The 13,722-nt window shown below is 41.9% G+C and overlaps 1 protein-coding gene across 2 annotated transcripts in view; it reads right to left on the minus strand.

Annotated features, from left to right (window-relative positions):
- Positions 1-937: 937 nt before the first annotated feature.
- CenG1A (Centaurin gamma 1A) overlaps positions 938-13,722 on the minus strand; it is a 58,843-nt gene continuing 46,058 nt past the window's right edge. For both annotated transcript variants that reach the window (XM_017159189.3, XM_017159191.3), the window contains exons 2-8: positions 9,023-9,255; positions 5,215-5,356; positions 4,676-4,810; positions 3,325-4,611; positions 2,747-2,864; positions 2,302-2,677; positions 938-2,236 (exon numbers count right to left, since the gene is read on the minus strand). In XM_017159189.3, coding sequence (XP_017014678.2) covers positions 1,913-2,236; positions 2,302-2,677; positions 2,747-2,864; positions 3,325-4,611; positions 4,676-4,810; positions 5,215-5,356; positions 9,023-9,255 — 2,615 coding nt within the window. In that variant the 3' untranslated portion in view covers positions 938-1,912. The remainder of the gene's footprint in view (positions 2,237-2,301; positions 2,678-2,746; positions 2,865-3,324; positions 4,612-4,675; positions 4,811-5,214; positions 5,357-9,022; positions 9,256-13,722) is intronic.

The raw sequence follows: 13,722 nt of genomic DNA on the forward strand, positions 1-13,722 counted from the left end.
CCTAACTTTGATAAATAAAATGAATTTAGGGAAAAGGTCAGCAAGGATTTTGTTTCCTTAGGTTTTTAAATTGTATAATATTATTTTGGTAAATCAAAATACAAGACCAACCCTCTTTGTTTGGAAGAGATTTTTTTGACACTCCCATCGCTTTTGTTTAATTATTTATATTGGAATGTTCCCAATGCCGTATTTATAGACAGGTAAAGGTTAATTAAGAAATGATTTTGGAACAGTGCAATAACAATTTATGCGCAGTATTCGAGAAAATCAGACGGTGAATTTTAAAGGGATATGAGAATGCCGCCAACTGGAGTCCAATAAGATTTAACAGCCATGACATGAACCGGTGTATTCTAGACAACAACCGATATACATATTCGATATTGGCGCTAATTTTAAAATAATTATAATGCGGTATCTTTAATAACTAATAATTACGTAAAATATTTAAAAAACAAGTTGAATTAATTTTTTTATCAACAGTTTTTGAGCAGTTCAAGTGTTTTTGTTTCAGCACGCGGTTGTTTCGGTAGTCATTCGATATTTCAAAATTTGTACTAAGTTGCAATCTTTGTAATGTCCTTCCCACTAATAAACTTTCGTAGGACATAATTTTGGTGAATATTTTATCCAACCGGATTATGATTTCTTTTGAACAGTCCTGTTGCTTTTCAATAAATCTGATTGGAACGGTCTTACTGAACCAGTGCTGGCCACTTTGGTGAGAAAAAAGATGTTGTCGGCGGGAAAGATCTCGGAGTCACCCAATCGCCCGCGCTCATTTAAATTCCTTCAAATGTATAAATTGTTCTTTCAATTCTCTTAGTAAGAAAGGTGTTGTATATAATTTCATTAAGACCCAAAAGTCCTTCCCCTATCCCTTAGCCACGTTACATAATATTAACTAGCCAAAATTATATAAAACATTAATTCATAAAATGTTTAATAGATTTTTATTGAGGGGTTTTTCATTTGTTTGTTGTTTTTTTTTTGTGATTTTTGTGTGCTACTTTTTCTTCCAATTAGATTGAGTTTGTCACGTTGTGTGGTTTGTAATTCGTACTAATAGCGTACACAATGTAGAGGGGGTGTATACATATAGTAATATTTATAGATTGATTTATAACTATTTTGTATAATAGTTTTGAAATACTTTCAATTAAATTTTTGTCTACTCAGATTTGATACCACCAGAATCATTTTTTCTGCAGTATAATCCGTTAAACGAGTTCTTTTTGTCGGAATTTATATAGCAAAGAATTTTGTGAGTTTGGTTCAGCATAAGCTACATTTGGGCGTGTTCATTTGTTTAAACCGATTATCAAGCAATTTCAACTATGTATGTATATAATATATATATATATATGTTCGTGTATATTGTTTAGCATAAGTTTGTTTTTGGCTTTAATCTTAGATTCATTTCGTTTATACGTATAATTTGCATCAGCTTTTATCTATTGTTAATGGGTGTATAAGTATGTTTTTTTCATTTTCGTAAAGTCTTTTTGCAATCTGCTGATGGTTATCGAGAGTTACAAGATAATATTACTAAATAATTGTTTTGCAAACGATATAAAAACCTGCACACTATAAAAACAATAATAATAGTAAAACGTAAATTAAATAAATTATACACTTGAGATTACAACAAGGCTGTACAGGTTTTTGGCTTAGAAACTAAACAAACTAAAAGAAAACATAAATAAAACTTGTGAATTTCCATTCAACGCCTGCCAAATAATAATAATATAAAACATTTGCACAACATTCCTAAAACCTAAACACTAAACGCTCTATCTTTTTTTCGGTCGAATTTAAACTAATTCCGTTACGAACAACAAAATCTAATGAATTGTACAATTGCTACGAAAATTCACATTAATCTTATCCTTTTAATTTTAACTAATTTTTAGATCACGCCCGAAACGGACTTCTCGTAGGGCGTGCCCAGGGTGTCGCGTCTCCGCGGCAAGGTGCCACTGGCCGTCAGAGGAGCCGCCTCCGGGCAGCCCAGTCCCTCGAGCAGCTCCACCAGCGCCGTCGTGTCCTCGACATTGTATTGGGGAGCAGGAATGCCGCCGTTTGTGGGCGGAGCGGGCGCCGGAATTGTAGTGCCCGCCTGCGCAGCCGCAGCGGCCTTGATCGACTTGGCGGTGGCCAGAGATTGAGCCGCTCGAGCGTAGGCCAAGCAGGTGCGACCCTCATGATCCGTGTGCTTGATGTTGGCGCCGTTCTGCAGGAATTAAATATGACTTGTTAATAATCATTATACATTTTATAGACGCAGTGTTAACTTACCCATATGAGCAGCTGTGCTATGGCCAGATTGCCTATGGCGCAGGCCAGCAGCAGCGGAGTGCGCACATCCCGGGCGCTCACACTCGCATTGGTCACCTCCGAGGGGCAATTGGCCAGGATCGAGACAATCGACTTGATGTCCGCCCTAATCACAGCCTCGATCAGCTGCTGACCGGGACTCGGGCTGGGATGCGCCGAGGATCCATTGCCCAGGGGCGTGAGGAACTCCTTGGCCTCGTACTTGCTGCGCACCCATCGCTCCTTCTCCTCGCGACTGGCCTGAGAATTGGGCTTGACCCTTTGCCTTGTATTCGATTCCCACACCGAGTTGGCCAGACTGTTGCCAATGGCCAGCATCACACTGAGATGGGGGGATCTAATGGAACAGGAAATTATATATATTTTAGTATAATCAAAGGAGGTAACAATTTTTTAGTAAACTTACGGCCAGTCGTCCAGGCCCAGAGAGCGAACCTTGGATATATGCGAGCCAAGATTGCGATGCACTCCCGAGCACTCGATGCACATGAGTACGCCCAGGTTCAAGCTAGCCCATTCAGGATCTGGAAAAATTAGAAAGAAACGTAAGTAAAATAAGAGACTATCTAATACCCGTCACTCAGCTCAAGGGAGTGCGAGGGAGATGGATATATAAAAAACATTTTGATTGCGCATAACTTTTTAATGAATGGTCCGATTAGAAAAATGTCTGCTACATTTCGAAAGGTATAAAATACACAACAAAATTGTTTTTATACTACTCGGAAATCTTTAAAGGTGTGGGCGTGGCTCTCGGCTGAAAAAAACTTGCGCTGCGTAGGAAGCCCAAGAATATGTGTGGAAAATCTTAACCTTCTAGCTTTTGTAGTTACCAAGATCTCAGCGTTCATACAGACAGACGGACAGACAGAGGGACAGATAGACAAGAATATATATACTTTATAAAGTCGGAAACGCTTCCTTCTCCCCGCTACATACTTTTGCACGAATACAATATAGCAAAATTACAAATTAAACACTCACTTGGCGCTCCACAGTCAACACAAAAACCATTGCCGGGAACCCGTTGACGGATGGCCAGCATGGCGGCCAGATCCGTGCTGGTGGCCTGCTTGGTCTTGCTGCTCTCGATGCTCTGCAGGCTCTTAAAGATCTCCTGCTCGACGGCCGCCACCCACTCGTCGCGCTCCTCCGAATTGGCGGCCTCGAAGTGCCACTGCTTGGAGTCCAGCGATACAATATAAAACTCATAGCCATCGTTGTCGTCCGCCTCGTTGGCCTTCACACTGCTGCTCTTCATGCGGCGATGTCGCTTCTTTACATTCGGCGTTTGGGCCTCCAGCTTATTGGCTGTTTCACCGGCTATGAAAGTCTGAGAATTAGAATTGGACATGGCTATGCCCTCGTCCCCGCTCGTCTGCTGTGAGCTGTTCGACTTCAGAGGCTCCCCGCCAGCTCCGCCAGCTGCTCCGGATGCGGCACCAAGTAAAGAGAGCTTCTCGCTCAGCTTGCGCTGATTGTCCTTGGCCAAAGTGAGGCAACCGATGCCATCGCTCAGCGTGTTCTGGGCCCTTTGGCCATTGGCCATCAGGGAACTGGTCAAAGCACTATTCGTGATGATGCTCTTGGAGCCACGAGGCTTCTGGCCCGGCACCTTCACGGTGACGTACTGCAGCGGTATCTCCTTGCCGTGCACATCGTCCATGTAGTCGTGCAGCGAAGGATGATAGGTTAGCCTGCCGTCGTCACACAGCGTCACGTACTTCTTCTTCCACTCCTTGTTCAGCGACTTGCTGGATCGCTTGTACAGGTAGCCCTGCTTGATGGGAATGGAGCGACCGCTGCCCAGTTCGCTGCTCTTCGGCTCCTTCTCCTTGTCCGCCTTCTTCGAGGAGGACGGGATGAACAGGTTGGAGCGTCGCCGGCTCTTCCTGCTCGTCGTGGGCGTCGAGGTGGGCGTGGGCAGTTCCTTGCCCGGCGGAGGCGCCAAATCACGGGGATCCCTCAGCTGCACCTGCGAGCAGTCGCCCTGCAGCGAACTGATCGCCCCCGGATTGTATTTGGTGATGTTGTTGTTCTCGTTGGTGGTGGAACTGCTGCCGGTTGCTTGCAGCGACCACAGCTTCTGCTCCGCCTGGGCGAAATCGGCGCTCATTCGCAGTGGCAGCTGCTGCTGGCCACGTTGTCCATTGGTGGGTGCTGGTGCCTGGTAAGGAGCCAAACCCAAGCGATTTCCCTGCGGCGTGGTGGGCCTCGCCGGTTGCACCTGAGGCGGCAAAGGCAGGCGCTGCGAGAGGATCTTTTGACAGGCTGTGGAGATAGGAAATTGAATTAGCCTTTTTGATATTTTATTGGATTTAATAGGTAGACTCACCATCCTGAAAGACACGCTCCACATTCAGGCCGTAGGTGGCGCAGGTCTCGTAGTAGGAGCAGCGCTTCAGATCGCTGGCCAATTTTCGGGCACGGGTGTCGTCGATCACGCGAGGATTGCGCTCACTAATGGCATCTGAAAATAGGGAAGGGATTTAATTAATAATAATTATAATAATAATAATTGGTGAAGGAAGTTTTGGTCAATTCTTTGTGTTATAAGAAAGTAGAAAATTTTCACCAAAATAATACTCCAAAAAAAATTAAATTAGGAAATGATTTCGTATACATTTTAACTTTATACTTTAGTAATAATATTCATATTAAATATAATAAAATAAAAATAATAATTACAACATTGGTCAATGAAGTTTCGGTCAACTCATTGTTTTATAAGAATGTCGGAAATCTGTCCACCAAAAAAAAACTCCAAAATAAATTGTATTAAGAAAGGATTTCGTAATACATTGGAACTTTATACTTTAGTAATACGTATTACGTATCACCTATCTATCATCATTTTGAAACTACTTCACTCACCTTGCGTCCCCACCAATATCATGGGTATTTCCTGGCCATTCCGAAAATGCGCCATTTTCGTATAGTAGTTGTAGACGGTGTTGAAGCTGCCCTCGTTCTCCAGGCTGAAAACGAAGATTACCGCATCCACCCAGCCAGCGAACTGTAAGCGAAAAAAAAGACGAAAAAGCATATTATGAGTTTGAAATAAGGGAAAAAGGGTTGGGAAACTGAAAAAGAAAACAAAGAGAGTCCTGCCAAAGCACGGAGTCCTTGACTTTGCGAGGTATTCTGGGGAGGAATGACTTGGTTTCTTGGGATGCTATCGACGGGATGGGGAGTAAACAAAATGCGGCGTCTGGCGGAAGCGCGCAAAACAATGGTCCAAGGATCTGGTGAGAAGGAGTTTGGGCGAGAGTTGTTTTTTGTATTTTAGCTCTGGACTCAACCGAAGGACTCAACACACACACTTGAGAAAGTCGCTAATGAAGCACTTGAAGCCTTCTACTTCTTCTCTTTTCCACAGGCGTGTGTTAAACTTTTTAATGATTTTTGTATGCCCCGCACACACACACGCACAAACAGTTTGGCAGGATAATGAACTTTTATATGGGATGTAAACAGCATTTCAGCCCGTTTCTGCGCAGGATTCCCATTGAAGGAGGCGAGGGAACAGGAAATGGAGTTTTCCAGTTAATATTGATTGACTGTCCTTCGGTTCGATTCAATTAATAATGCATCGCAGGCATTTTACCTGTGACAAAGTAACTGGAATTATTTATGTAACTCGCTCATGGAGGAGTCCTTTGCGCCGAGGTTATCCTGTGCGACAGGAGACAGGAGCAGTGAAAAAAAGCCGCCCGCACGCGACGCCAGTCGACAAACAACTGGCTGCTAGAATGTCCTGGCAACGAGGACACTCGTCTGTGTCTGTGTTTGTGTCTGCCTTGCTGTGTGCATTGTGTTTGTGGTGGGTGGCTGGCCTGTCTGCCCCCCTTAGCCCCCTTTCATCCACCCCTTGGCGCCGCCATCATTGCCACTTTTTATGATTTGTTGTGAAAATGTATGCAGAGGAAACAGGAAAGCAAAAACGAAGCACCAGCCCAAAAGGGGTCGCAAAAAAGTTGCACCAAATGGCGACGAAAGGCTCGAGAGCTCACACAGATACTCGTAAATGAGGGTGTGTGTGTGTGGGAGGGTGTGGAAGGGGGTCCTTACTGCACATATGTATGCTGATGACGAAGAAAAACAACTGCAGATGTAAGCAGGACAATGGGGGTCACCAAAATATAGCTCAATCTATGCAATAAAAATAACTAAATAACTAAATTCCTTACTTATTCTGAATTAGTTTGTATTAGTATTATATTTTACTCTGGTTTAAAATAAATATCTTTTAAATTGATTTGATTGATATTGGGAATAATAGGTTTTACAAGCATTGTTAAAAGTATAAAGTCATATGAATTACGTTATTTTATTTTAATATTTGTGGTATATTTAAAGATCATATTTAAAGTCATATGAATTACGTTATTGTATTTTAATATTTGCGGTATATTAAAATATCATATGACTTTATACTTTTAACAATGCTTGTACTACATATTATTCCCAATATTTTCTTATTTGCCTGAACGCGAGTGTATACTCCCCATTCGCTGGTAACAATAAGGAATCGACCATTCCTGGTCGTATGCAATATTGTTGTCGCTGTTGTCGTCGTCGTCTCATGGCTCGTATATGGTAATGATATCCTTCGCTGGGGAAACCGACAAAAAAAGCAACTGAAAATGCGACAGAGTGGCGACGAGTCGACCATTGAATGAGTGATTTCACCCAAAGTTGGGCGAATGTTCTTCCTGCGAGGGTGGGACTTTCCGGGTTGTTCACATTTTTTGGGTGGGTTGCCGGCGTTACAGTTGTTACAGTTGTTGGCGTAACTTTTTCCGAGTCCTCGTACAAATGAGGGTTATTTTGCTTATGAAATATGGGTTTATTATGTTCCATAAAGATGTGACTGACACGAAATGGCCAAGGAAAGTGGTATAAAATTAGTTGATTTTGTGAATTGGAAAGAATCGAAAAGTGGGAGGTCGACTGGAGTTTGTGCATTCAAGTGAAAGGGCTGATTGACAGTTTGACATCCAGCGAATAATAACGATTATGTAATATGCATCAGGAGAAAGTTGCATTCTGGTGCAGTGAAGTGGAAAAAATGTTTAACATTAACAAAGCTGTCAAACTGTCACCAAACTGTTCCTCGCGAAAATTTTAAACCATAATCCTTTGTTATTTTTTTTATTATTATACTAAAAATTATTATAAAAATAAATTTTATAATATTAATCTCAATTTTTAGTTATATGAAAATTAATTTTAATTTTCAGTTATGGCAACTTCAGTTTAAAGAACATTGTGACCCTAAAACTGTAACTCTCAAACTGTTCCCAGCTAAGTGTTCCCTCATACAATTTAAGCCATAATCCTTTGTTATGTTTCCCGACGATAATTTAGGTCAATCATCTGCTTGACTTGCAAAAATTCTCCAAACTTATAATTAAAATGAATGGAAATAAAAAATGGAAATTTAAATAAGAATCGCTAACAACGGGACATGGCAAATAGCGAAAGACTGTCAGTCAGCAGGGCTAAAGCAAGAATTATAGGGATATTATTGGGATTTCGAGGGTCGCGTGTCAGGCACATTTTTTATAAGCAACAACCCCCTAACCCCCTACAGCTAGACGACCACCCCTCCCAAAAGTCCTGTAAATAGAACCGCAAATAAAAAATGAGAGAGACTAGTGAAAAGCAAAAGCAGCTTAAAATTTATAATCCTCACTTTCACCCTTTAAGCCGCAGGCGCAGAAGGCCCCAGGAACTGTGGCAATCCAGAGGGGCAGGGGGTTGCGAAATTGCAATTGCGAAAATGCAAATACAGTACATGCGATATATCAAAGCCGAGAGCCGAACGAACAAAAGCTCCTTGAGCCGCAGAAGCCTCGGGGGAATCAATGAGTCAAGGCCCCGCGTTCAGATGTAAATAGCCCGTGGTTAAGTTGCCTTTAATTACGCTACCCAATCTCGGGCATACATACTGCCTTCTATTATTGACAAAAGACGAATTCAATTGCATTCGAAAGGCAGGAGGAACTTTTGATTGCCCAACTGCAGCTTCAGGGGTTGGCAATCTGCTGAGAGTTCGTTCGCCGGCATTGTGTGTATTTTGTTCGACTATTTTGCACTCGGCAAACCCTATAGCCTTTGGCTTTCGGCCAGGAGACCAGGATGATGATGATGATGATGATGCTGCATCACATCACGTACTGCCATAATGGCCAACAAAAACTGGACACGTTGAAATCGCTTATCTGGCATTGCGACAAAGTCTCGGCTGCCAAAGGTCGGAGTTCGATTGCCAATGAGTCATGCCACAGCCCAACTCCCCAAAGTCCAGTCAAGGCAAACTTTGCTGCAAGACGAGTGGCCAAAACTTGGATAATTGGTTGGAAAGAACTACAGGAAAGTTCTAGGCTTGAGCTGCCGTTTCCCAGCGTTTCAATCAAATTATATTGATAAATAAAAACTGAGTAAGGGCAAGCCAACTACCGAACAACCCCCAGAGGTTCTCCCAGTTGATTCCACGTTGACCTCAATTCAAATATTTACAAGATGATAAGGGAAAATTTATTTGTCTACGGCACGGGAAACTTTGATGGCAAAGTGCTCGCCTAACCCCCGGCAATACATCATTTCTCCATTCCCATGAATATTTCATGGGAAAAGCCGAAAATAAAAAACAAACCCCAAGGACCCAAGGACTTACCTGCATTTCGGGAGCTCCACCCTCGTCGCGAATGAGCAGCAAGTAGCTCTGGCCGTCGATGAAGACCTCCTTCTTGAAGCGACCTCCCTCGGGCGACTCCTCCTGCATGTAGGATCCCGTGAGATAGCGATGCACTAAGGCAGACTTTCCCGAGTTCAGGGAACCAACGATTCCCAGCCTCAAGTCCGGTACCGATCGGGAAATCGTCCATTCCTGACTGTTCACAAAGGAATCTGTAAGAAAATATCAAATCATCATTAGCCAAAGAGTTTCAGTTTTAAAGGTTGGTTGGAAATGGAAAGGAGGAGGAAAAAAAAAACAAGTTCACGCAGCGTAATTAGCGATCTCAAAAAGGACGAACCCGTTTCCCTTTGACCTACATGTCGCGGCCAAAAGTTTCCAGCTCTCAAAAATCCCCCTCCCATCATCATTATGCAAATGTATCCTTACAAGAACACATACATCATCCTTCGAGCGTATGTTTAGCCTCCGTTTGCTTGATTGACAGCACACAAATGTTTGCCAGGAAGCTTCCTTTTCAATTTTCGGCAATTGTCTGGTTGCTTTTAGAAGGAATAAAAAAAACCTTTAAATTGTCAGTTTGCTCGAACACTTTTCTGATTTAAATTAGCTCATTGTCAAGTCGCAGTCACTCAATCAGCCTTAAGGTACTCGGTATTCGGGGCTTTTCAAGGCTAGGAAATGGTCCATAAATGGGTAGCTAATTGAAACGCCAGCTGCTTGCGACTGAGCTTTAGCTTCTGCGGCTTCTACAGAGGATCCTCTGTATATACATCACGCCCGAGTTAAACTATCTGCTAAGCTCGAAATGAAAACACCATTAAGGTGCCGCCATAAATCTTTTTTTCCCGCGAGGACCAGAGGACCAGGCCAAACCCGAGCCATTAGATGATTTCCAAGTGCCCACGATCAATTTCACTTCAGCAAAAGGGGATTTCGGTTTCTTCCCATTCAACCCACCCAGAACACAGAACGCAGAACTCAGAACTTAGAGCTTAGGGTAGAAGGAGTGACAATGGCTGACCAGTTGAATGGTTGCTTGGCTGATGATTTACTGGATTCAGGCCGAGGGATACGTGAAAATTGCTCTATTATGAGTTGTTAAGAGTTGCTTAAGTAAACACTGAGGACTTCTTTTCAGATGGACAGCGACAGGGACATGGCCATAGACATGGATATATACCCTAGTTGTCGTCTCAAGGGTTTCTCCCTGGGAACTTGTTTTCCGGCCGCTTGTTAATCGACTGAAAGACAAGTTCAACTGGTTTGCACTCTTGCCTTGCTGACCAGAGCGCAAAATTACAAATTAAAACGAAATAAATATGCCTTTTGTTATATAATACTGGAAACACCGAAATAAATCCGGCCAAGGAATTGTTGAATCCAATTGAAAGCGATATGGGCAGGAAAAAATTAGCGCGGTTTTGCAATTTGCATGCTATTTTTTTTGTTGCTCTTTTATTTTTGAGGAGGAGAATAATGGAAATGGTTTTCGGATCAAAGATGGCTGTCTGACTGGTTCTCAATGCTCGAATTGTAACAAATTGCAGGCTACACAGGCTTCATAGACAATCCCGCCTAATTAATGGCTCGTCATTAGCCTAAAGCGCTTAGAGTTACAAGCCAGTTACAAATGCGTCTTTAAGTTTGACTAATGATGTCAAATGTCTGAGGGTTAACTATCACCTGAGGGATTCGAATAGAGATCGAGATCGGGATGGAGATCGGCTTATGTGTGAAGTTCAAACCGCCAGCCTCGGGGCAACCCTTTCTTTCGGGTAACTATACTATCCCATCCGATCCCTCAGCCATGCATCTTTATATCTCTCTCTTTGGGATCGTAACTCAAACTCATGTCAAATGTCGCCATCGTTGTCAAAATTCCCGAAATAATTACGTATGCAAACTAGCTTGGAACCCAAAAGACATTTCTTTCATTTGCATTTCTTGTTCTGGGGAGAGAAAGTGTTTGGAAAAGGGGTTTCACTTCGGTCGGGATTTGTTTTGCCTTTATTTTTGTTGAGCTCTGTTTGTTTGTGTTTGTACACTTTTCCTATAAAGGAGCGATAAGAAGGCCTGGGATTTACAGCTCTTGATGTGGGTTAAGCATTTTAATTAGCGAACAATATGAAATATTCATTTCTTTCCTTTCCTTCTTGCCCCTTTGGAGGAGACATGTTTTCCTTACAACCAGCTGACCTTATGACCCACAACTTGAAGATATAGATAGCTTAGTTTTATGACTGACAGCAGCTGTAGCCTGAGTTTTATCACCGAAAAAGAAGCGTGCCAGGATATCCAAGAGAAGTAAATACCTTAATTCTATTTGACCAGGAGGCGCCAAGGATTGTCAACCGTAAGAAGTCGTAAAATATTTACAACCGTTTAGTTGTTTACGGTAGCCACAACAAGGAGCAGTTAGATCTGTCATCGCATATAGTTTTACGACCTATCCTTTACTTAAAGACAGCTGATGCCTCCAAAACCATAAAACCACTAGGAAATTGATAAATACATCAAATAGATGGTATCACGTAATCATGGAATATGATTAGAAATAATAATAAAACCTTAAAAACTGAATAAACAGCTGCAATATCCCAACCTTGAGTACAGTTTAAAGCAACCCCGAACCTCAATTTACGCTAATTAGATCCCACAAATGGCAAACAGTTCATGGATGTTGTGATACTTTGGGCATGACCGTAAATGGTCAAATAATGTGATTTTAATAAGCCATAACCATAATAAAAGAATATTTTTCCATTCGCCTCGCCTTTCATAGATCCAATGGATACGAGTTGCATATTTGCATTGGCCCACGAAAGACCTATAAAAATATTTAGGTAGGCTGACCGTGTCGACAGTGTGTCCAGTCGCAGAAATCTGGAGGACAACAGGCAATAAATCTCAGGATCCCGATCCCCCTACCCCCTCTCGATTCCCTTCTTTCATCCTGTTCTTGGCCCTTCTTGGTGTGTTGGCGTTTCCATAGACCTACGGCCTGCCCTGCACATCTGCTCCAAAAACGAGATTTACTTTCTTTTTGTCCCGCTCGCCCGTTTGTATTTGCCCAGAGATCAGTGAAAGAAGATCACGGCGACTGGTGGCCAGCAACCAGCAATCTTTTCCAATTCCTACTGATCCTCTGCCTCTGTCGACCTAACAACAAAGGCAAAGAAAATTAGCAAAGCCCACAAATGAATCGAGGCAAAAAGGGCGATCGCACAAACAAGATTACCAGAGGAGAAGGAGGATGTTGCAGACAGGAAAAGGTAACTAAAATAACGAATAAATAAGGTGAAAGGCAGTCGGAAAGGTTATGAGGGAAGTGTTAGTAGGATATATTAAAGAAATATATATATAAGATTTAATTTATAAATATTCAAAGCTTATTATTTGCTTAGCACTCCCAAAACTAAACTAAACAGTTACATTTACCAATTAATTACAAGTCAAAACAAACAACACAATAACTTGTACTCATCCAACTGTTGTCTGTTTCGCAGCGGAGACCCATAGAAAAGTTCTGCACGAATGATTGCGACACTTCAAGGTTCGCCCTGGGGCATCATCAGCGTCACGCAACCCGAGATGGAATAGGATGGTATAATATGGGTTTGGATGGGTGTGTACCTGAAACTGTATCCGTCAAATACATGCACTTATTCCGCCTAGAGTGTCACGTGCAGGCATATATTTCGTATGAATATTCTTGGCAAAAACAAAAACATGACTTCATCGGCCAGAAATCCGAAAAGAAAAAACAATTCAAATTGACACAGAAATTCACGGATCATTAGCAAATGCGCGAACATCCAAACAAACAGAGGAGCAGATGGCAGATGGGAATGGGAAGATCTCGCTCGTTAGCGAAAGTGAACCGGCAGTCTGGGTTCTTTCAGAATGAAACATGTGCGGGATTTTGATAAATTAGATTGAGGAGCCGTTTCAATTCAATTCGCTGTCCAAACACAGTTGAAGGTTAAACCTACACTCCAAAAACCACGCCCCGAGCAAAGTAAAGGGTTAAACGAAGTCCTTTGCGAGTCGGCGATCCCTTAAGGATGCTCTGCTTAGGATGCTGTCATTGGCTGAGGGATTTATATGGGCTCAGGTAATAAAGCATCTTATGCCAGTTCTCCATTTTACTCCTCGACAAACTTGTTCTCAATTGCACCTAAAAAATGTATATAAGCATAGACGATTTCTTTGTTGACGCTTTTTTCTTTGACTATTTTTGTTTTTGTTACTTTTGGGTCTTTTATCAGTTTTGGGGCCGAATTGAATTTGTTACTGTGTTGAAACTCATTTATCATACGAGCACACAGGAAGAGTAAATTGCAAAACACGCGGCAGTAAAATAAAAAAAAAAAAAAACATAACAGAAAGCAAATAAAGAAAATATCACTGGCTGTAAGCTATGATTTCTTATCGTTCAGCAGTGAAAACCCCATAATGAGGGAAGTGCCGAGTACAAAGTAATGTCTTATCAGTCTTAAAGTATTTGTAAAATCAATTTCCTAGTTGAAATAAGGCGAAGTTGCAAAGCAATTAGCTAGTTGTGCACTAAAAAACCATAAGTAATTTAATTATCTTTTTAAAATGGAAAAATAGTTTCTAAAGAATTGGTTACCTCACTTTACATCATTTAAAAACATTTCACTAAAATATAACTT

Source organism: Drosophila takahashii, chromosome 2L, assembly GCF_030179915.1.
Source record: "Drosophila takahashii strain IR98-3 E-12201 chromosome 2L, DtakHiC1v2, whole genome shotgun sequence".
NCBI classification, from domain to species: Eukaryota; Metazoa; Arthropoda; class Insecta; order Diptera; family Drosophilidae; genus Drosophila; species Drosophila takahashii.